Source organism: Panulirus ornatus, chromosome 21 (genome assembly GCF_036320965.1).
Source record: "Panulirus ornatus isolate Po-2019 chromosome 21, ASM3632096v1, whole genome shotgun sequence".
NCBI classification, from domain to species: Eukaryota; Metazoa; Arthropoda; class Malacostraca; order Decapoda; family Palinuridae; genus Panulirus; species Panulirus ornatus.
Genome location: NC_092244.1, coordinates 12,676,197 through 12,701,381, shown reverse-complemented (window position 1 = coordinate 12,701,381; position 25,185 = coordinate 12,676,197). Strand labels below are relative to the sequence as shown.

The 25,185-nt window shown below is 43.0% G+C and overlaps 2 protein-coding genes across 4 annotated transcripts in view; one reads left to right on the top strand and one right to left on the bottom strand.

Moving 5' to 3' along the window:
- Positions 1-25,185, bottom strand: part of Zmynd8 (Zinc finger MYND-type containing 8) — a 427,013-nt gene that overhangs the window by 366,044 nt on the left and 35,784 nt on the right. The gene's annotated exons all lie outside the window — the stretch shown is intronic.
- Positions 4,592-25,185, top strand: part of LOC139756373 (zwei Ig domain protein zig-8-like) — a 37,649-nt gene continuing 17,055 nt past the window's right edge. For 2 of the 3 annotated variants that reach the window (XR_011714328.1, XM_071675753.1), the window contains exons 1-3: positions 4,592-5,200; positions 15,213-15,586; positions 23,770-24,017. Coding sequence is in view for 2 of the 3 variants with exons in the window: in XM_071675753.1 (XP_071531854.1) it covers positions 15,514-15,586; positions 23,770-24,017 (321 nt within the window). In the remaining variant the exon portion in view is untranslated. Of the gene's footprint in view, positions 5,212-15,212; positions 15,587-23,769; positions 24,018-25,185 lie in introns of all 3 variants that reach the window. The other variant, XM_071675754.1, reaches the window with a different exon arrangement.

Here is a 25,185-nt window from a genome sequence, read left to right as displayed (position 1 = left end):
ATATATATATATATATATATATATATATATATATATTTCATACTATTCGCCATTTCCCGCGTTAGCGAGGTAGCATTAAGAACAGAGGACTGGGCCTTTGAGGGTATATCCTCACTTGGTGTTCCCTTCTCTTTTCCTCCTTTTGGAAGATTAAAAAAATGGGAGGGAAGGATTTCCAGCCCCCCGCTCCCTCCCCTTTTAGTCGCCTTCTACGACAAGCAGGGAATACGTGTGTGTGTGTGTGTGTGTATGTGTGTGTGTGTGTGTGTGTGATCACTACTTATGTGTAACGGAGAGAGAGAGAGTTGTAAACCTGTGTCGCCCCGTCCCTAAACTGTGCGATGTATTTATCGTGTATCTCAACTACACGTTTACCCTACGTGTGACTGAAGACATTTCGATGCGATGCGATCAGTGCTCCGCCGGCCGTGCTGCCAGACCTCCCTCCCTCACTCACTCACTAGGCCTCCCTCACCCACCAGACCTCCCTCCCTCACCCACCAGACCTGCCTCCCTCCCTCCCTCACCCACCAGACCTCCCTCCCTCACCCACCAGACCTCCCTCCTTCCCTCCCTCACCCACCATACCTGCCTCCCTCCCTCGCTTATCCACCAGGCCTCTCTCCCTCCCTCCCTCAACCACCAGACCTCCCTCCCTCACCCACACAGGAGGAACTCTGGGGACAGCATTCCTGTTCGCCTTAATAGTTCATGAGGCGAGAATCATTATGACCGATGACCAGAAATGTCACACTTAAGGTCAACAGGTCGGCCATGTCCAGGAAAGGTCAAAAGAATCATTCCTTTTTTTTCTTCTTCTTTTCTTTATTTCAAAGACCAGGAAGTTGTGACAGTCTGAGAGAGAGAGAGAGAGAGAGAGAGAGAGAGAGAGAGAGAGAGAGAGAGAGAGAGAGAGAGAGAGAGGTCACCCGTCACAGAAACGTCAACATATGGAGCGGGTCAGGCCCTTGAAGAAACCCCGCCTCAACTGGCTCATTACCAGTGTCAAGTGGGGTAAATGTCAACCACCCCCCCAACCCCCAACCTCCCTCCCAAAGTACATCTGACCTTTGACCTCTCACCTGTCTGTGCTTCCACCAGGATGCCAGAAGTTGTGAGGTTGAAATATGAGAGGTTGGGAGAGGATGTGAGAGGTTGGGAGAGGATGTGAGAGGTTGGGAGACAGGCTGTGAGAGGTGGGGAGAGGATGCGAGGTTGTAAGACCGGTTGTGAGATTTTGTAAGATAGGTTGTGAGAGGTTGTAAGACAGGCTGTGAGAGGTTGTGAGAGAATGTGCGAGGTTGAGAGAGAATGTGAGAGGTTGTGAGAGAATGTGAGAGGTTGGCAGAGGATGAAAGGTTGTGAGAGTGAGAGGTTGTGAGATGCTTCAAATAGAACCTTTGTCCTGTGATCCTTTACGTCTAAGTTTATCTATAAACCTGAACCACACATTAGCGACTTCCCCCCATACTTCCCCATGACACCTACTCACTCCCTCATGACTCCCACATATTAGCGACTTCCCCCACACTCTCTCATGACCCCCACACTCCTCCATGACTTCCTACACACTCCTCCATGACCTCCCACACACTCCTACATGACCTCCCACAGGAAGAAGACCTCCCACACTCCCTCATGACCCCCACACTCCTCCATGACCTCCTACACACTCCTCCATGACCTCCCACACACTTCTCCATGACCTCCCACACTCTCCCCCATGACTTCACTCCCCCATGACCTCCCACACTCCCCCACGACCTCCCACACACTCCTCTATGACCTCCCACACTCCCCTCATGGGGCTGATGGCCGTCTCCCCCCCCCCCCCTTGCCTCCGTCACCCATCCATCTTCCCTCCCTCCCTCTCTTTTACCCAGCCTGTCGGGGGTCGCTCGCCGCTGGAATACTTGCCCAGGTAATGTGGGGGCGCCAGCAACATGATAATGTTATACTGTGTAAGACGTAGATTTGAGGACGGAGAACCCTTCTCTCTCTCTCTCTCTCTCTCTCTCTATCTCTCTCTCTCTCTCTCTCTCCCATTAAACAACTTCTCAAAACTTCCGCATGTTGTCCATACTTGAGAGTTTGGTCGATCAGTGTAATCCAATCATCCACATGTGTCCACACTGACAGTTTGGTTGATCACTTTCATCCAATCATCCACAACTCTCACGTCACAGAATTACCTCTCTATACGAGAACATTTCTTGTTTGTAATGCCGTATGACGTCCACACATCGCTCTCTCTCTTCACACACAATAGGAAAAGCTTTTCACCTGCCAACTTCATCAAACATGTTTAGAAACTTAAAAAGATGTGATCAGGTCACCCTTCACTCTTCTCTCTTCCATGGTGGGAGAAACTTATATATGGTCTCATCAAACATGTTTAGAAACTTACAAAGATGTGATCAAGTCACTCTTCACTCTTCTCTCTTCCATGGTGGGAGAAACTTATGTATGGCCTCATCAAACATGTTTAGAAACTTAAAAAGATGTGATCAAGTCACACTTCATTCTTCTCTCTTCCATGGTGGGAAAAACTTATGTATGGTCTCATCAAACATGTTTAGAAACTTACAAAGATGTGATCAAGTCACTTCACTCTTCTTCTTCCCTGGTGGGAAAAATTTGTATGGCCTCATCAAACATGTTTAGAAACTTAAAAGATGTGATAAGTCACACTTCATCTTCTTCTTCCATGGTGGGGAAAAACTTATGTATGGTTACAAAATGTTTAGAAATTAAAAAAGATTTATCAAATCCCCTTCATCTTCTCTCTTCCATGGTGGGGAAAAAAATTATAAAGGTCTTTTACTTCTCCCTCTCCCTTTTTTCTTTGGTAAATATGTTGCCTCCTTGGGACTTTTTACCCGCCTTTTTCTTCTCCTTCTGTGAAACCGGGGGGGCTTCGTGTTAAAAAGTGGACCCCGTATTTTTTCCTTCCAAGTTTGGAACATTTGCACAAAATTTTTAGAAATTTCAAAGTTGGGGGCCAAGTCCCCTCCCACCCCTTTCCCCCCTTCTAACCCACAAACAAAACCCAAAAACAACACACCCCCCCTCCATGGGGGACTTTTAAGGTCTCTCAATTTTGAAATAAAGATGTTTTAATTACCTTTTTTTTGGTTTTTTTGGGTTTTTAAAATTTTTAATTAAAGGGGGGGAATTTTTTTTTTTTTTGGGGGGGGGGGGTTTTTTGGGGGTTTTTTTGTTTTTTTGGGGGGGTGAAAAAATCCATTTAAAATTTTTTTTAAGGGGAAAAATTTTAGTTCAAACCCCTTTAAATTACAAATTGATAATCATCATCCCCTTTTGGGGGAAATATGAGCTTAAAAAAAAGGGAATTTAAAAAAGATGTGTTATTTTCTTTCTTCTTTTTCATTTTTTAAAATTTTTTCCCCTACCCTTGTTTAATTCATTTACAAAAAACCTTTTTTCTTTTTGGGTTATGGGGTTTTCCCTTTTTTGGACTTAAATTTGTGTTGTTTTTTTTTTCATTTTTTTTTTTTTCAGGGTTTTGGGGCTTTGTATTTTTCCCTTTTTTTTTCCCCCTTTTTTTCCCCCCTTTTTTTTACATTTTTGTTTTTTGGGTTTTTTTTTTTTTTAAAAATTTCTCCCCTTTTTTTTTTTTCCCCCCCTTCCCCCCTTCTTTCTTCCTTTTTTTTCCCTTCCTTTTAAATTAAAATTTACCCCTCCTCCCCTTTTTTAAAAATTTACCCCAAATTTAAAAATTTTTTTATTTGGTTTTGCCCAACATTTGGGCGCCAGTTATGCTCCAGATAGCCGTGTGCCCGGGAGTTTAAACCCCACTGACTGCCCCTTTAAATTTTATTTTTGGGTTTTCCCCCCAAGTCAACATACGTTTTAAATTTAAATATTATTTAAACCTCCCCAATACCCTTACTTCCCCATCGCTTCCCCCCCTCCCCTTTCCCAAATTTTCTTTAAACCCCAAAAAATTTTGGGCCTTTCCACCTGTTAAGGGAGCTGCCACCTTCGCCAGGTCCTCCAACACGCTGTTCCTTACCCCTTCAAGGGGCAGCTCGCTCCCTTCTGCAAATCGAACCCGCCAGTTCCTGCGGCTTGGGAGGTGAACACCCCCTCACCTCTCCACAACTGGGCGCCCCTCCCTCCATCGACACGACCCTCCCCCCGCTGACCTGACCACACCCACACCATAGACAATGGGGCACTATAGCCGTGCCTTACACTTATCCACAGACGCGCCATGACCGTCACACCATAGCCATGGTTTCTATGACCACACCGTCACACCATCGTTGTGGTTTCTATAACCACAACGTCACATCATAGTTGTGGTTTCTATGACCTCACCGTCACACCATAGTTATGGTTGCTATGACCTCATCGTCACACCAAAGCCATGGTTTCTATGACCTCACCGGTCACATCACAGTGACGGTTTCACTGTCGAGACCGTGGCGAGTGACGGTCAGTGTACGTTCCCATCACGGCCGTGGTGGGTGGTCAAGTCACCATACCTCCCCGCACACCATCACCACACAGCTGGCGGGGCCGCCCCGACCCGCCCCGTTCCCTCAGTAGCGCAGCAGGCGTCAGAGAGAGCGGGTGTGTGCCGGCACGACCCGTCTTCCTCTTAGCTGAACTTGGTCCAGACTTCCACAGGTCCTCGACTTCCAGTCACACAAGTCTGGAAGACTTCGAAAGAAATACTTTGTCGTTGTGCACTTCGACTGTGCTTTCCAGACCCTCCCTGATTCTCGTTTCCAGTGTGTTCATTAAAACTGGAAAAAAAGAAAGAAAAAGTTTGGAAGGATGTGATATACGAAAGAGCGAACTTTCTCGAAGGGAAATGAGTGGATTATGGAAACGAAATAAGGGAGTGTCTCACTAAAGGAAGGTCTGTGTGTGTGTGTCTGTGTGTGATAATGATAATAACCAGAGGAGGCAGGTCTTCCAGCGCTCTGGAAGTGTGCTGGATGCCATGAAATGTGGCGACAATACAGACTTAAGTAGGACCTGGAGCCCTCGACCTGGAACGACGGACCAGAAGCCCTTCTTCACCTGGTAGCTGGCCGCTGGAACACCCCAGCCTGGAAGTTACGAGCTGCACAGCTCCATCTGGAACCTACCGATTCGACCCACCGACCTGGAACTTAGCAGCTGGAGCGCTTGACCTGAACATTAGGGGCTGCACTTCCACGCTCTGGTAATACGAAGGTAGAGACAAAAAAGTATTCTACCTCGATTTACATGACACATTTCGTACAAAATATTCCACGTTTCGCATTGCGTCAAGAAAACACGAATATCAAATACCAGAAGATCAGTACAGGTTGTGTCGAGAAATACTTGGAAATTAGAATACCCACGTAATACGACTGGCTGGAAAGTATATCTTTTGAGCTTCTGTGAATAAATAACTACAATACCTCAGGACATCTCTCTCTCTCTCTCTCTCTCTCTCTCTCTCTCTCTCTCTCTCTCTCCCCCCTATGTCTATCCGGGGCCTTGTGTGTGTGTGTGTGGGAGGGTGCTGGGGTTGTAAGGGTGTTGGGGTTGTAGAGGGTGCTGGAGTTGTTGAGGGTGATGGGGTGGTAGGGGTGTTGGGGTTGTAGGGGGTTTGGGGGTTGTAGAGGTGTTGGATTTGTAGAGGGTGCAGGGGTTGTAGAGGGTGCTGGGGTTGTAGAGGGTGCTGGGGTTGTAGAGGGTACTGGGGTTGTAGGGGTGTTGAGGTTGTAGAGGGTGTTGGGGTTGTAGGGGGTACTGGGGTTGTAGAGGGTGTTGAGGTTGTAGAGGGTGCTGGGGTTGTAAGGGTAGGAGGTGTGCAGTCGCCTGACGAGGAACCATTAGCCAAAGCGTCCGTCAAGGAAGGCATGGTTGTGACTGGTGGGCTGGAGACGCCTCGAGTGTGACTTGTAATAAATACATGAACAGATCTATGACGTTCGAACCCAGGAACACATGTGTGCACGACACATATCATTATATGTATGCCATTAAATAAATACGTGTATATATATATATATATATATATATATATATATATATATATATATATATATATATATATATTCTTACATACGTACTCGCCTTTCGTGCCTCACTTATCATCAGTCACTTAGCGTTCATGAGGGCAATCCTCACTTGGCTCCTCCTAAAAACTTGATAATATAAGAGGGGAGGATATCCAGCCGCCCCACGCACCCGCCCCTCTCGCACGCCTTCTACAGGTGCGAGCCGCTGGCCCTTAATAGAAAGCAAGAGAGGAGGAGGAGGAGGATGGATGTGTTGGGAATATCGTGCTTTAGGTCAGTACAGACTGAGAGAGCTGGACGAGGTGTGATGAAGTGGTTTGGACAGACAGAGAGGATGATTGAGAGGTCATACGTGTCAGAAGTGGAGGGAACAAGGAGATGGAAGGATGGAGGGAAAGATGCTATGAAGATTCGGGGACCTGAGAGTGCAGGAGGATATCAGGCTTGCAAAGGATAGAACAAATTGGAACGATGTGATATACACGGGGATAGAGGGACTGATTCTTGGCCAACACGAACACTATACTGATGCTGCTTTATTCTTAAATCATTTCTTTCCCACTTTGTCTCATGTAAACTTTAATTACAATCCTTACATGGTATCTAGTAAACACAAACATATGAATCATCAGGAGAGTTCATTATGAGCAAGTTTCTCACTACTGCTTTTCTCAAATGCAATAGTGATATATCAAATTCCTTAATGCGCGCTTTTTGGGTAGTTCTAGGAAGTGGATGCGATACGGTATTACTAGAAGATTCTTAAATGCTATAAGGATTCTTGGCCTTTGAGTTGACTATCATTCTGGCACTATACAAAGATTTGTCAATAAAAGTCTTGGGGGACTTTCAGGCCGAAGCAATTTGATAAATTTGGCTGCTTTCACGATCAAAAAAAAAAAAAAAAAAATATTCAGGACTACAAATGCGGTTCGCACGACGTAATAAATCAATGGTCGACCAATGATTTCGTTATTTAGATGAGGTAATTTGCATACGGCCGAATATAAAGAAGACAGCGGCGATTCCCCCCCCCCCCCCCCCCCCCCATGACTCAACAACCTGACCATTTCCATAAAATTGACCTGTGGAAAACGAAATGAGGTTACCTCGCCTTTCCTGGCTGTCATGGTGCACAGAAAATGTGTATGTATACGTTGAAATATATAGGTACGTATATGTGCGTGTGTGGGCGTTTATGTATATGCATGTGTATGTGGGTGGGTTGGGCCATTCTTTTGTCTGTTTCTTTGCGCTACCTCGCTAATGCGGGAGACAGCGACAAAGCATTAATAATAATAATAATAACATATATATATATTAATAATAATATATATAAATAATAATAATAATAATAATAATAATAATAATAATATATATATATACCTCCACTCAGCTCATCAGGACAGAGTGTAACAATCCCGTGTTCACTTCCTTCAGGCGTAATGTATTTGCAGTCCAGAATTTCCTGATGGTAAATAAAAACCAGCAAAATTTATAAACATTTATATACGAATACTTGAATTTATGTTCAATCTGGGTGAGGGTCCGTGGTAAGGGTCCGCGACGATGAGGGTCGGTGTGTGTGTGTGTGTGTCTGTGTGTGTGCACACTAGGGTTACAGCTGGACCAGGGCGTATATCAGGCGCCGCGCCCCACACACATAACTCCCACTCAGCCCCGACCGCCTGGCTCCCCAGCACCAGCAGTGGTTTCTTAAGACGGTCCCGCGTCTCCCACCACGGAAGAATTGGGGAAGGTTTCACGAATTGGTTTGTGGTTCACCTTCCTCCATCCTGACTGACTGACTCTCTCTCTCTCTCTCTCTCTCTCTCTCTCTCTCATACATGTTTAACCTCTTAAGCACGACGGTGCGACCCTTGAGCACGACCGGTACGACCCTTGAGCGCGACCGGTACGACCCCTGAGCACGATGGTATGACCCTTGAGCACGACCAGTACGACCCCCGGGCACGATAGTATGACCCTTGAGCACGACCAGTACGACCCCCGGGCACGATAGTATGACCCTTGAGCACGACAGTGCGACCCGTGAGCACGACCGGTGCGACCCCTGAGCACGATGGTATGACCCTTGAGCACGACCGGTACGACCCCTGGACACGATAATATGATCCTTGAGCACGACAGTGCGACCCTTGAGCACAACGGTGTGACCCTTGAGCACGACCGGTACGACCCCTGGGCACGATGGTATGACCCTTGAGCACGACAGTACGACTCTTGAGCACGACCGGTACGACTCTTGGGTATAATGGCCTGGCCTTTGACCTGACCCCTGTAGATCTGGTTAAAAGCCATGCCATAATATACTCAAGGGTCGTACCGTCGTGTTCAAGGGTCGTACCGTCGTGCTTAAGGGTCGTACCATCCTGCTCAAGGCTCGTACCGTCGTGCTTAAGGGTCGTACCATCGTGCTCAGGGGTCGTACCATCGTGCTCAGGGGTCGTATCATCTTGCTCAAGGGTCGTACCTGGATCTCCCACACCATCGACAGAGCTTGAGCATGACAGTGACCCCCTAGATCCACAGTCTTGACCACCTGAGGCACAATCTCGAACCCTCGACCCACCACCGTCTTGATCAACCTCTGTGCTAACTTGACCCATCGCGTCACCCACTCTCTTGACCTTCTAACATCTAACCTAATCGTCTGACCTTTGACCTCGATAGATATCAATGTGGATGATGAAATATTAAGACGTTTTGGACTTAAATGTCAAGACAAAACCAAGGCAGGTTAACACACTAAGCTTTCTCTGTCATTTGCGCAGCTTAATTGCCCCCTCCCTGACTGCTTGTTTGGCAGTTAATTGATTATTTGCATCACAATGCGCCAGTCAAATAACTGTGTGACTGTTTGCTTGTTCAATGATTACCCAGTCGAGTGCTAGAGTGTTCTGTCTGTTGGTGTGTGGACGGCTTGACAAAGGTGGCTAGACTCATTGTAGCCAGGGAGAGACCTGCTTCCTTGTAGCCAGGGAGAGACCTGACCCCTGTAACCAAGGAGAGACCTGCCTCCCTGTAGCCAGGGAGAGACCTGCCTCCCTGTAGCCAGGGAGAGACCTGCCTCCCCGTAGCCAGGGAGAGACCTGCCTCCCTGTAGCCAGGGAGAGACCTGCCTCCCTGTACCCAGGGAGAGACCTGCCTCCCTGTAGCTAGAGACCAGAAACCCTATAGCTCCAGCATATACACCCAGTTGAGCAACAGACAGAGCGGTCACACTACTGTCATTTCTGTATTCAGTCACCAATGGTTCCTCGTTTACTAATTATCCCATCCACTGTCCAGGATGGTGTATAGCTATGTAGACATATCACGGTTATTGCTATAGCCTCGTAGATCTAGATTCACCCAGGTTCAGCCAAGTGATTCATCATACGAGAGAGGAGTTAACACCACACTCGAGGATGGGCCGTTGTGGTATCTGGTCTCTCTTTCCCTCCACTACAGAGTTTTGCCAATCTTTTTTTACCCTTTCCACGCACTTCCTCACATAACTACGACCTGACCAATCTTAAAAGACAAGACTTTCTCGCCTTCTCCAACAACCTCAAAAGTATTTTCCCTCCTCTTTTACTTTCCCTCTCTCAAAGTATCTTACTTCTTATATTTTTCCCTCTTTTTTTTTTTGTAACCCTTGACGTAAACCAGTTAAGCCCCGGCCACAAACGTGAACTTCTGACGGTAACTGGAGTTTGTGATACATCAAAAGAATTAAGCCCAGCAATATATTTTCCCAGCAATGTCCTAGATCATTATCGGCTTCTAAACGTCGGATTACAAGACACACAATTCATACACTTCAATGATACTTTAATAAAACACCTCTTGCCTGTGAGAGAACATATATGAGAACGGAAGGTTTGGGAAAGAGACAATATGCCAGTGAACATATGACTTGAGTGTGCGACAGTGAGTGCGACGGTGAGTGTGCGACAGTGAGTGCGTCGGTGAGTGTGCGACAGTGAGTGCGTCGGTGAGTGTGCGACAGTGAGTGCGACGGTGAGTGTGCGACAGTGAGTGCGACGGTGAGTGCGACAGTGAGAGTGTGTGAGTGTGAAAGAGGACAAATCATCAGGCTGAGGGAGAGTGAGAGTGGGGCAGGTTGGTGGTAGTACACATGACTGAGAGCCGGGAGGGTCAAGGTGTTGAGTGTATCATAGTACTTACTATAAGAGTTGGGTAAACGTGTGAGTATGTCACTACACTTTCTGTGAGTGTATATAGGTTTCTGAATAGGCCAGTACACTTCACATGAGTGTACTGGTTGAGGATATTACAGCACTTCCCGTGAGTGTAATAGGTTTCTGATTAGGCCAGTTCACTTCATATGAGTGTACTGGTTGGGTATATCACAGCACTTTCTCTGAGTGGAATAGGTTTCTGATTAGACCAGCACACTTCACATCAGTGTACTGGCTGGGTATATTACAGCACTTCCTGAGTGTAATAGGTTTCTGCGTAGACCAGCACACTTCACATGAGTATACTGGTTGAGTATGTCACTACACTTCCTGTGAGTGTAATAGGTTTCTCAGTAGACCAGTACACTTCATATGAGTGTACTGGATGGGTGTATCACAGCACTTCCTCTAACTAGCGTATCAGGTTTGAATGGATCAATGCACAGGAAGTGACTGTATCAGTGTTATCAGTGACTGTATCAGTGTTATCAGAACCTCAAAGCTAAGGTTCTGAGTCCTTACCGTTTGGACTCTACCATCGACGTGTATATACATACGTGAAGGCCAAACGCGGACAGTAGCAATTACCACATTGGAAATAACTCCCGTTTTCTTTTTTTGAGGTGGGGGGGGGACTAATTCAATTAACCCGCCTGATAATTACCTACACTGATCTGCAAGGTTACACCGCCAGACCGCGTGAGTGGAGAATGAAATGAAGCCAATTAACCTGGCTGATGAATGGTGTCCAGCCCAGACTGTAGGATACAGAGATTACTGTAGCCAAGCTGTAACCTGATACAGCCAGGTTGGCAGCTCCACCCGCCTCGAATTCTTTGTCAGATGAAAAGAGAGAGTATATTACACAGACACACACACACACACACACACACACACACACAAGATCTGTTGACATGCAGACGGTCGGTATATGTTGGTTTGTATCACGTCTTTCACATACTGTGTCTGTTTACACAAACAGTCTGTATGTGTTTGTATGCTTACACGGACAGTTTACTTACAGTGGTGGCACTGACCAGATACCACATGTTAATCAGTTCTCAACCACTGTGAAAATGGCTGTTATGTCTTCCAAATGAAACGTCATAAATTAATGTTATACGAGATTCTCTATATTAGAGTCTGGACATTTCTAATTCACAGTAAAATCTCCAGCTTCAAATGTCCAACTAGCAACTATATATATATATATATATATATATATATATATATATATATATATATATATATATATATATATATATTCCTATCGGTCTTGGACAATCGCATGTTTACCAAATGGCGTCCTAGCTACGTCCCTTCGTTGTATGTCAACTGACTTATATTTCCCTCTTGTATCTCCCCTGATGTGATTATTACACGAAAGTGCACTTGGGAACTTACTGTGTTTCACTTTCCCCGTGGACTCATAGGAATATACTTGATCACGCGCAAAACTGTGATCCTTTCCAATATATATATATATATATATATATATATATATATATATATATATATATATATAATATATATATATATATATATATATATATATATATATATATATATATATATATAATATTGCAAATTAATCTTAGTTTTCTAGTTCGATTATATGGAATATCCTCAGATAGGAAAGACTCAAACTAAAGAATGGACGTGACAAAAAAAAAAAAAATCCTGTTCATTCTTTAATTTATATTATTATGAGAAAACAGGAAAACATCTGCTACGTTTTCTCTATCTCTTCCGCTATGTCGCCCCCTTCCCTACCCACCCCAACACACACACACACACACACCTGGAGCAGCCATCCACATACACAAACGGAAAAAAAAATACCAGGTTATTGATATTACGTGGATCCCTATACCAGTTGTCCAAAAGGTTAAGGGACTGGGGTCGTCCTCTGGCAGCCAGTATAGGGCCAGCCAGGCCCAGCTAGTGTTCCAGCTCACGCATGCGTGCCTCTGGGTCACAGTAACAGTGTCAAGGATGTCTTGATAACCAGTCGCGCCCCCAACCCTCCCTCTGTTGTTGTCAATACTCAACGTATGATTCTTATAGTCTTATATTTCGCCTCTGCTCTCTCTGTGAGGGGGCCCAGCTCTCGGCAACAGTACTTCAAAATAGGTCTGGTGTATGAGTATAAGGTATATGAGTCTGGTATACTGATCTGTTGTGGTAGTAAGGAGCATTATATTATCTGACGGTGTAGAGGAGGAGGAGGAGGAGGAGAGGCGAAGCTAGCTAGGCTGCCTCTAAAGGTAATGGCGCCATGTGTGGTCGTCGGAGATCGACTGCCTCACAGCAGTTAACAGCTGTTAATATCGGTCTATTCAAACTTGTGTGCCGCACGGTAAACTCGCCACGAAGAAGCACGAGTCTACCGTAAACTATACGAGCGACGAATGTTCTCGATATCCAACACATATAAAATTTGGATCACGAGAGCAAAATCACTGTTGCCATACCAAGAGCCTTGTTTTTTTTTTTCTCTTTAAAGGAATAGTTTACAGTTTACAGTAACTCTTCTGTTACTGATGATTGTAAACCCATCAACACGTTACTTTATCAGTAAACTCCAACATAGCACATTTACGTACTTTTTCCCAAGTATTTTCTGTTCACTTAAAAACTAAACATTTCGATGTGTTTCATGGTGAGAGAATTAAATAATATCCTCGATAAATATTGGATAAATGTCTTAATTCTACGTAATAACAAATAAATCCGGAGTTACATAACCTCGATAAATACTAGAGAAAAAAAAATCTTAATTCTACCTTATAAAAAACAAATCAAGAATTTCAAAAGCCATAGTAACGTCCATCGGTGAAAATAACTTACACATTATTAATACATCACTACAAAAAAATGTATATATATTGAAATAAATCTAAGCAGACTACAGCCAGCGTTACGCCACCAGATGTAAATCAACTTCCCTAACTACATTGGCAACGCCAAACGGAATTTCAACTTTTTAATCTTATTCGTAAGTTAGTTTCCCGCGTTTATTCCTCTAACTCCAATTGTGTTCTAACACTCGCTTTGGGTCGAACGTTCGGAACAATTCATGCCTGTCCCGACAACGGAGAGAGAGAGAGAGAGAGAGAGAGAGAGAGAGAGAGAGAGAGAGAGAGAGAGAGAGAGAGAGAGAGAGAGAGAGAGAGAGAGAGAGAGAGAGAGAGAGAGAGAGAGAGAGAGAGAGACTCGCTTTGGCATTGCTGGAACAGGAAGAGGTCAAAGTTCTAGAATTGTGTGATATAGAATGTTCAATATCTTTTAGTTTAACCGCCTATATATATATATACGCCAGGTAGAATGTTAAATAGCAATAAAATGACTTGACGCCACGGTTAATGTTCCTGACCAAGTGATGGCATTCACGGGCCGTCCAGGGTCGAGCGTATGGGTTCGAATCCCGGTTTCGGCAGTTGGTCCACAATCAACCCAGCTGTTCATCCACCTCTAAGGGTTGGTTGATGGATTGGGTACTGGGCCTTGATTAGGGCTTCATCTGCCCATGCCGTCCTAGCTAACAAAAGAAAAAGAAAAAATATATATATATCCCTAATTCGAGAACGTGGACTGGACTTACTCTATATCATCAGTAATTTAGCAGTGTATGTAGATGTTAAAAATGTCAGTTATCAATACACCAGCAATGTGTAGTAGACTCGCAGATGAAAATATGAAACCACCAGTAACGTAATGTCTATTTTCATTACACAACGACAACTTGTGCCGGTACAGTATTACTACAACTGTTATTAGTAAAACTGATAACACTGCCACTGTTTCTTACTGTAATGCTGATACTTATTTTTCTATCATTGCTACTACGACTACTACTACTACTACTACTAATAATAATAATAATAATAATAATAATAATAGTAATAATAATAATAATGAAAATGATCAATAGCAATAATAATTACTTATAATGATAATCATAACAATAATAATAATAATAATAATAATAATAATGATAATAATAATAATAATGGTAGTAATAATGATATTGAAAGAATGAAAATTATCAAAAACGATAATAACAATTATAATGACAATTATAACATGAAAATATCAAAGATAATAACATTACGAAGAAGAAGGAGACCAACACCAAAACCAAGAGCAGTTGAAAATAATGATTACATGTGATGAATGTTGGACAATATATATCAAACGAATTTCTCTTTAGTACAAAAAAGCGTAAGATTTATTCACATTCAGAGTGTATCATTATGTTCGGCTTAAATGCTGATGGCAAGTTAAGTGTACAGTGGTGGGAAGACTCACTAGTGGGACGCTACTGTAAAAACATGGCAACCGCTGCGCTAAATAGCAATCTTCCTGTCCACGCAATCGCTACGGTAGCCAGCCGTTGTTGCTACGATAGCCATGCTGCTGCTAAGGTAGCCATTTGTTGATAAGATAGCCACGTTGCTGCTAAGGTAGCCACATTTGTTGCTAAGACTGCCACGTTACTGCTAAGGTAGCCCTATTACTGCAAACAGTTTCAGCTTGTAAAAGAAACGTTTTACTTTTTTCATAGAGCAATATGTAATGAGTGGCTCCACAGAGGTAGTGTTTATAATATGATGTGTAAACACACCACTGTAAGACTTGTTTACTACACAGTAGCATTTTATGGTCACTGTGGCAAAATAAAATGTTCCACTGGTGTTCTGTATATCATATATATTTTGTATAGTAACAAAAATATAATCTTAAGTGTGCATGTGTTGATTATATTATGAAATATAATCTTAAGTGTGCATGTGTTGATTATATTATGACATAATCTTAAGTGTGCATGTGTTGATTATATTATGAAATATAATTATGATTATTTGATTATTACATGATATTATCTGTTAAATATAACATCAAATGTTGAATTATCTCTTCAGACCTTAAGATCTCCAGTTATGATAATGACGATTTCTAAACCTTCGAGCAGGACCTGAGCCAAGGACCAGGAGACGTCACCCTTCCTTGGAGGAGGAGGAGGAGGAGGAGGAGGACCCGATTTAAACCAGTAGAGAACCCTCCACACCCTGACGGAGGTTACCACGATGAGAACCAGAGGTGGGCTCGACCACTCCCTTGCCTCACGTCTGTTGCTACTCTGAGACCCAAAAGCAGAGGAGCAGACTCACCATTTGTGCCAGTGGAAGCTAACAGTACCCCGAGAGTGATCTGGTTCCCCGGGAATATACCAAGTTCTCTCATTCCTCTCCAAGAAGTATGAGGAGGCCAGTATGAGTGGACACAGCTCGTGGTCGTGTGGGAGGCGAGCCCTGCTCTTTGCTATCATAGCGATCGCCTCGCTGGGTGAGTATTGACAGATGCGTTCTAGCATGGTGACTTGGGTCTTACTTATGTCTCCTCGAGATAGGTAAACATTGTATAGCGTTCCTCCAATATGTCACTCTTCTTCTTCTTCTTCTTCTTCTTTCTCTCGACACGTTACTTACATGCTATTCTTCTAGTACTAATGTTTGTCTATTTCTTTTTCTTCTTATTTTCCAAACGTTAAGAAAGCCTGCTTTTTGTGTGTCTTTTTTTCTTTCAGACCCCCGATGATCTATGTGTTACTAGGCGTGGATGTGTGTGTGTATTGGTCTATTCCCGCCAGAGTTTCTTCGTCCCGTATATCTAACTGTCCATCTTGATTTGCTACGGCTAAATTGTACGAAATCCGGAGAGACGGGGAGGAAGATATGGACGCGTCCTCGATTTTATTTTTCCCCTTTTTTGTCAATGAAGGAGACGTGAAGCACAGCTTCTTATGGGATGGTTGAGTTTATTTGATCTGAATAAATCAAGATCTGGGCAACGTGAGTGATATCTTTTATTTTCATTTTTCTTACAATAAAAAGTCAATCTATATTTGAAAGGGGTTGTGAAGCTCTGGGATACAGTAATGTTAAAAGAAAATACATGAAGTACCTCTACAATATCACATAATATATAAAACCCTTACCTAATCTTCCCCTAGTAGAGTACATCTACCTTATTTTCGATGATATTTGAAAAAAAAAATGAATTAAAAAATATGGCGCCGTGTTTACATGGTTTGTGTGCGCTGCTTGCGCACTCGCGCGTCCTAGCGCACCGATCATGCCAGCGAACGTTCTCCATCAGGTGGCAGGACGAGACGTACACACCAATGTCGCTGGTATAATTCCACAACGTCATTAAGAATTAAGATGAATATCGGCCGCCAGGAGAACTTAGGTGTAGTCCTCAGTGATTTATACTGACTCCTACAAAGGTGTTTCACCTAATTTGGCGCAAATTAACCTATACATTTTCCCTGACCTTCACAGCCCAACCCTCCCCGCTATGATGGCCCTGTCGTCGCTGGATATGAAGATAATGGAACCAGTCACGCTCCTCAGGTCACGAGTCATCGTCCACCATAAATCCTAGCCATCACTAAGCACTGTACGTGACATAAACAGATATTTCGGCTTCACACATTGTGCTGAACAACAGTCAAACGAAGGAAAACATACAGAAAAACACAGGCAAGTAAAGGCACACACACACACACACACACACACACCCACTCCAATGTGCTTCTTAGGATGAGTCACACCGCACGTTAAAGTAGCACAAAGAGGTGATAGAGGAGATGCAGAGGAGAGCAACAAATACGTTACCAGGATTAAGACAGCTGAGTTACAGGGATGGGCAGAATTCCTTCAATCTGCCCAATATGGAAGCAAGATGAGTGAAGGGTGACCTGATCAAAACCTTTCTATTTTCTAAACCATACTGACGACGTAGACAGTGAACAGTGCTTCGAAAGACATAAGGATAGAACGAAGAAGAGGAATCAACATGGAAATTAAGCAAGATAACTGTAGAAAATAAGATATTAACAAGTACTTTTATAGTTTGAGTGTTGAGGAATGGAAAATAGTGAGGAAATAACAAATGCAGCCAACATAAAGGCGTTTGAAAAAAAAAAAAAAGTGAACGATAGCGTAAAATGTTACGGCCCCCACGAGTGTAAAACTCCCTTCCCCCAGCACAGTATAAGTAATCAAACGTTATGTAAAGCATAGCCTAGGTAGAAAGAACTCCTATAGTGTTATATATATCAATGTCAAGTGATGGAAGGTGAGCACTCCAGCCGTGCCATACATATATATATATACATATAATTTACATAAGCATCTGTGAGGACAATTGCATCAAAGAAATATAGAAGAGCAAAACACGCATGATAACAGGGTGAATCGTACAAAACCCGTTTGAGAACAGGGTGAATCTTTCCCCCTGTAGCCGTGAGCGTGAAGTATACTCAATACAGCAAAATACATGAGTATGTTATTTTCTGAGCTTAAAGAAGAAGACGTGATATTCACATGATATACTTTTGCCGAACCCTATACTCGCACTTTGTGACGATCTTCACACCATATCTAATTCATACACATTATGTCGATGTATGGAAGATAATACACAAGGGTGGAAGGTATTATACGAAGCCCAAGGGGACGTGTATATAAAGTATGATCTACACACCTCTCGGACGCTAGTATGTTGAGGCGCAGAAACTTGCCTATAAATATGAGGTCGTCGTGTTTTCTTAGGAAAGGTAGGTTGGTTCCTCCTGGTTTGGAGTGTTGGATTCACCAGGAGAACGTCCAGGAAACAGGTAATACAGCTTGTCTGTGGTTCATGAAGAATGAGGTAGCGTCAGGAACAGACGAGGAATGGCTGTTTCCGCTCACACATTTCTCTCTCTCTCTCTCTCTCTCTCTCTCTCTCTCTCTCTCTCTCTCTCTATATATATATATATATATATATATATATATATATATATATATATATATATATATATATATATTACCAAAGGTAAAGAACTGTCTATCGACAATACTGAAATACTGAAGCCAGCTGAGAGAGAGAGAGAGAGAGAGAGAGAGAGAGAGAGAGAGAGAGAGAGAGAGAGAGGACACAGAGGCAGATCAAAGAACCAGCTCGCTACCTTCTCTAAATGCCACGAAACAAACAATTTTGGTGTGTGTGTGTGCAGAAGCCAGCGAGCGCCACCACTTTTGGTCGCTGGCTCCAGTTTGTGTACAGAGGCTAGCGAAAGCGATCAGTCTGGTCGCTGGCTCGGGGTTTCTTGTTTGTTAATGCTCATGGTAAAAGGAACGAGAGACGCTTCAAATGTCTTCATACAATAAAAGTATACCACATAGAACACACACACACACACACACACACATACATACCCACAAACTGCACAGTCCACCTGGGATCAAAGCCGCAAAGGTTCGAATCCTGGTCGTGGCAGCCGATCCACAGTCTATCCAGCTGTTCATCCCTCACTACGGCCTGGTCGGTGGAATGGGTACATAGCATACCCTAGGGTGTGTGTGTGTGTGTGTGTGTGTGTGTGTGTGTGTGTGTGTGTAAAGACGTCACATACATACAAGTTTAATAGACGGGGCAACACGAGTGTAAAAACTTGAGTCTCCCTATCACATACACACGTCAGTAGAGAAGGCCGAGTAGATTCTATCTACCTGGACTGGTAGACGCGTAGAGACAAACACCCACAAACTAGCCATCTAAGTCCACCATCCGTCATCGTGTGGTAACCCTCCCTTACATACACAATTACGGCCCAGCTACCAAGAAAGCACAGGACGGATCGACACTTCCATGACGGAGCCTCTGTGTCTCTTCTTATACCGTCGTAAATCCCGCCCGCCCGCCCTCCTCCAGGCGAATTTGGAACAGACACGGGCAACAGACGCGGGCAACAGACACGGGCAACAGAAGAAACGTGTCTGTATCCACACGACAGCAGGGGCGAGTGTTGATGTTCACAGAGGGGAGGGGACGTGTTCATCACGTGGAACAAACGGAAAATACACAAAAACGAACATTGCATGAAGATTCGACATAGTTACTGAGTTGTCTTTGTTGCATGAAAGCAAAAGAAAACGTGATGTAGATGTGGGGTCATTCTGAAGTGGAAAACGTGATGTGGATGTGAAGAAATTCTGAAGTAGAAAACGTGATGTAGATGTGAGGTCATTCAGAAGTGGAAAACGTGATGTGGATGAGAAGAAATTCTGAAGTAGAAAACGTGATGTAGATGTGAGGTCATTCTGAAGTAGAAAAAGTGCTGTAGATATGAGGTAATTCTGAAGTGGAAAACGTGATGTAGATGTGAGGAAATTCTGAAGTAGAAAACGTGATGTAGATGTGAGGAAATTCTGAAGTAGAAAACGTGATGTAAGTCTGCGAGGAAATTCGGAAGTAGAAAACGTGATGTAGATGTGAGGAAATTCTGAAGTAGAAAACGTGATGTAAGTCTGCGATCATTCAGTAGTTGTGGTGTTACATGATTCAATCACAGGGGGGGGGGGGGGGTATTCCAGTTAGCGAGGTGGTGTATAGGGTGAGCTGTAAGTCGTCCAGTAAGTATAGATACTAGAAATATAGGTCGTGTGAGCAAAGGATGAAACTCAAATTATCATTACTCATAACAACTTTAGCGCGACGGTACGACCCTTGAGCACGACGGTACGACCCTTGAGCACGACGGTACGACCCTTGAGCGCGTCGATACGACCCTTGAGCACGACGGTGCGACCCTTGAGCGCGACGGTACGAACCCTTGAGCGCGACGGTACGACCCTTGAGCACGACGGTGCGACCCTTGAGCACGACGGTGCGACCCTTGAGCACGACAGAACGACCCTTGAGCACGCCGATATGGCCCCTGGACACGACAGTGCGAACCTTGAGCATCAAGGTACGACCCTTGAGCACGACGGTGCGACCCTCGAGCATCAAGGTACGACCCTTGGGCACGACGGTGCGACCCCTTGAGCACAACGGCACGACCATCGCTTAACGGGGGCATGACCTTTAAAAACATAAGGTCAAAGGGTTAGGTCAAAGGTCAGGTTATAACAAAAGATCACGCTGTCTTACTCAAGGGTCGAACCGTCATGTTTAAGAATCGTACCGTCATGTTCAAGGGTCGTACCCTCATGTTCAAGGGTCGTACCGTCATGCTCAAGGTCGTACCGTCATGCTCAAGGTCGTACCGTCATGCTCAAGGGTCGTGCCGTCATACTCAAGGGTCGTACCGTCCTGCTCAAGGGTCGTACCGTCATAATCAAGGGTCGTACCGTCATGTTCAAGGGTCGTACCGTCATGCTCAAGGGTCGTACAGGCATGCTTAAAGGTTTCAAAGAGAACAGTAGCTAAAAACAAACTTGCTTCGGGTTCGTGTTCTCTATAACAAAAGAACATAGAAATTTCCTCGGTTTCTACAGTTTTTCGGGTATCTATAAACTGAATATTTAATGTGTGGAAGGGTGGCGAACGGAATGGATGAAGGCAGCAAGTATGAATATGTACATGTGTATATATATGTATATGTCTGTTATGTATATATGTGTATGTGGACGTGTATGTATATACATGTGTATGTGGGTGGGTTGGGCCATTCTTTCGTCTATTTCTTTGCGCTACCTCGCTAACGCGGGAGACAGCGACAAAGTATAAATAAACAAATAAATAAATCTGCACTTTGTTCGTATATATATATATATATATATATATATATATATATATATATATATATATATATATATATATATATATATATTTGAAAATAATATATAGTAGTTTTTCTTTTCTTAAACAATACAATAATAGCAGTGTCATTAAATACAGTTTTGAATGAATGTATAACCTTATCAACATTCACCTTTTTGCTCATCATTCATTTCTTTCCATATTTTTCCCCCAAGTGATAAATACGTTTTCTCTTGTTTCTTCCTTACACACTTCTACCGATTAGAAAAATGTCATTAAGATTGAACGTTTCTCAAAGTATAACATGAATTAATGGCAATATATATATATATATATATATATATATATATATATATATATATATATATATATATATATATATATATATATTGCCAGTCGACCTGTTGTGAGCCATTTGAAAAAGTTTGCAGTTCTATAAATCTTTTTCGTATATGAATGAATTCAAAATATTTGTTTTTTTCTCGACCTGGTCAGGATTGCTGGGGAAACTTACTTAAATGTTTCATATTGTGTGTCCCTCGCTGTCCCAGACGGCCAGCGTCTCCCTGTGCCGACCTTGTTCAAATAATGACAGATTCGGGGGGCCCAGATGAGTATCATGCATCCAAGCTAATATAATCAAGTTGATCTGAACGATCTAATATAATCATGTTGATCTGGACGATCTAATATAATCAAGTTGATCTTAACGATCCAATATAATCAAGTTGATCTTCACGATCTGTAGTGGGAAACTTAAGTCTTGCCCAAGCATCCGTCAGAACGTCTGGCATCTGAAGACTTAAACGACAACAATCGACCGAGGAGACGACACACACACACACACACCTGGTACGACCATCGTAAACATCGTAAACCACGGGTCACCGGTGAACTACAATGATCCCAACTTATCCCAAGTCAGTTTAGAGGAGATAATCAACAATGAGGTGGTGGTAGTGGTGTGGTGGTTGGTGGTGTGGTGTGGTGGTGGTGTGGTGGCGGGGTGGATGGATGTCTGCAGTGCAGTTAATCAACCAATGGCGATGGTTGTGATCCATGGGTTGTACATGTCTGTGTTGGGTTGTGCAAGTCTGTGTTGCGATCCATGGAACAAGAGAAACACAAGATGTTACAGAAGATATCACGTCCATGATTAAATCAAGGATAATATCACTAGTTTTGTTATCGAATCTATGTTTTATCTTGACGTGAAACGAACTGATGATGCAGTGTTAAAGAGCGGGTATGTCAGAAAAGTATATAATCATGATAATCACGTGTTAAATCAAGTAAAAGTATATAATGGATCATGTAAAAGTATGTAAATGATCAAGTAAAGGTATATATAAGGTCATATAATTCATACATAATAGATCAACTACATGTATATGACAGTTCCAGTAAATGTATACAAAAGGTCAACCAAAGGTATAGAATAACTCAATTAAATGAAAAAGGTTATAAAAAAAACCATCAGGTGATTAACAACTGCCCAAGTTATGCATGAATCATTATCAAACACTAATCAACCTTTTTAATTACCATGCACTTCCGGTAGCCTATAGCTCTTCATCAAGCAGTGGCTCTGGTCGACAGACTGTGACCCGCCGCAAGCTGGGATCTATCTATCTATCTATCTATCTATCTATCTATCTATATATATATATATATATATATATATATATATATATATATATATATATATATATATATATATATATTCTGGTAAGCAGGATGAATCATTTTATTTAATACCCTCTTTGTTAAAGACCGATGCATATTTAACATTTGCTATCTTTGTATGTTATTTTCTCTCACCAGAGAGAGAGAGAGAGAGAGAGAGAGAGAGAGAGAGAGAGAGAGAGAGAGATGATAGGACTCTAAACACCAACAACCACAACCATCATTGTACACTACGAAAAGAAAAAAAATTAAAATATATATATATATATATATATATATATATATATATATATATATATATATATATATATATATATATATATACATACATATATTCCTATGAGTCCACGGGGAAAATGAAACACGAAAAGTTCCCAAGTGCACTTTCGTGTAATAATCACATCATCAGGGGAGACACAAGAGACTCATGGGAATATCTTGATCACGCGCAAAATTGTGATCCTTTCCAATATATATATATATATATATATATATATATATATATATATATATATATATATATATATATATATATATATATATCGAGGAAATCAGTTGTTCCTCTTAAACTGGGATGGAAGGGTTGAAAGGTCAGGTAGATAAGCCTCCGGGATGATAAGAGATATCATTTGCATATTCAATAATGATTGTACCATCGGAATAATCCGGATATGCTGCTAACGACGCGTGCTTAAACAGACGTTAAAATATTCCTAACCTGAAATGCACCAGAAAAAAAAAAAGAAGTCAACACCCAACGAAATTAACGAAATGATCTTATATTCCATTTTCTTTCTATCATTTTCTTTTTTTAAACTCTTAATGTAATCATTATTCTTTGTGATTTTCCCCATTGACACATTTAAATGAACCCCTATGATCATCAGCGGCCAGCATCTTTCACTCATGTTCCTCTTCTCTTTATATTTACTGATATATATACTTATATATCTATATAAATATACTTTATATTTACTGATATATATACTTATATATCTATATAAATAAACTATATTTACTGATATATATATATATATATATATATATATATATATATATATATATATATATATATATATATATATATATATATATTCATATAAATAAACTTTATATTGACTTGTGTTTGTGTAGCTCAGATCGTGTTTGGTGTGGGATAAATGAATGGATATTTCGAGAGAGAGAGAGAGAGAGCTCCTGACCCCCACCTCCCAATAATGACCCTGGCCTATGTTTCTGCCCGGCAGCGTCAGAGTTCGTCGTGGTCGGCCAGCAGGCCACCAGCACCAACCCGACGTTGACCCTGGGCGTGGATGACGTGGGCGACGTTGACATGAGCGTTGAGGGCGTGGACGTTGACCCCGCTTCCTGGAGCGACTACCTCAACACCCTCTTTGACCCGGTGTTTGACCCCAGCGTGACCTCGAATGTCTCGGCTGTGGAGGGTCAGACCGCCCATCTGGTCTGTAGGGTCAACAACCTCGGTACCAAGACGGTCAGTATAGACACACACACACACACACACACACACACACACACACACACACTCACACACACACACACACACACTCACACTAACACACACACACACACACACACACTAACACACACTCACACTAACACACACACACACACACACACACTCACACACACACACATACACACACACACACACACTCACACACACACACACTCTCACACACACACACACTCTCACACACACACACACACACACACACACACACTCACACACACACACACACTCACACACACACTCACACACACACACACACACACACACACACACACACACACACACATACATATATATATATATATATATATATATATATATATATATATATATGCTTCCGTGTGTTGGCATGTCTTTGTCTACATTTGTACATGTATCTGAATGTGTTTTGTATGTGAATCAGCGCAACTGCAGTGTGTGCGAGTGTCTTCCAGGTAAGTATATATTAATTAACGTTTTGGTCATTAAGGGTACAAATGAGATACTAATTAATCCTCAAGAAAACACAGCCTCAGGGGAAGATAATTAAGTCGGGGGAAGGAGAGAGAAAGGACACCATCTCTCCTCCCACGACACACGCCTTTCTGCCCTCCCCTGAGCTGGACACGATCATGACCAATTGAGGAGCGACAGATTGAAAAGCACACGTCACACGTCTGGTGGGGAAGCACGCGCAGACTCACGTCACACACCGGTGATTAAGAACCGGAGGAGGAAAGACATGATTTTCCCCCACTCACGTCAGTTAACATGAGCCCCACATCATCCCAGGATAATATATTACACAATTTCCCTTACGGAAGTAAGAGGGAAAAAAACGTTCTGGGAGGTGCATGAAGAAATCTAATCTGGACGCCCCTCACCGTGCTAGGAGAGAGGGGTGTGAGGGTGTGGTGTGTGGGGTGTGGGGTGTGGTGTGTGGGGTGTGGGGGTGTGGTGTGTGGTGTGTGTGGGTGTGGCGTGAGGGGTGTGGTGTGTGTGGGTGTGGTGTGTGTGGGTGTGGTGTGTGTGGGTGTGGGGTGTGTGGGTGTGGTGTGTGGGGTGGGGGTGTGGTGTGTGGGGTGTGGGGTGTGGCGTGTGGGGGTGTGGGTTGTGGTGTGTGGGGTGTGGTGTGTGTGGGGTGGGGTGG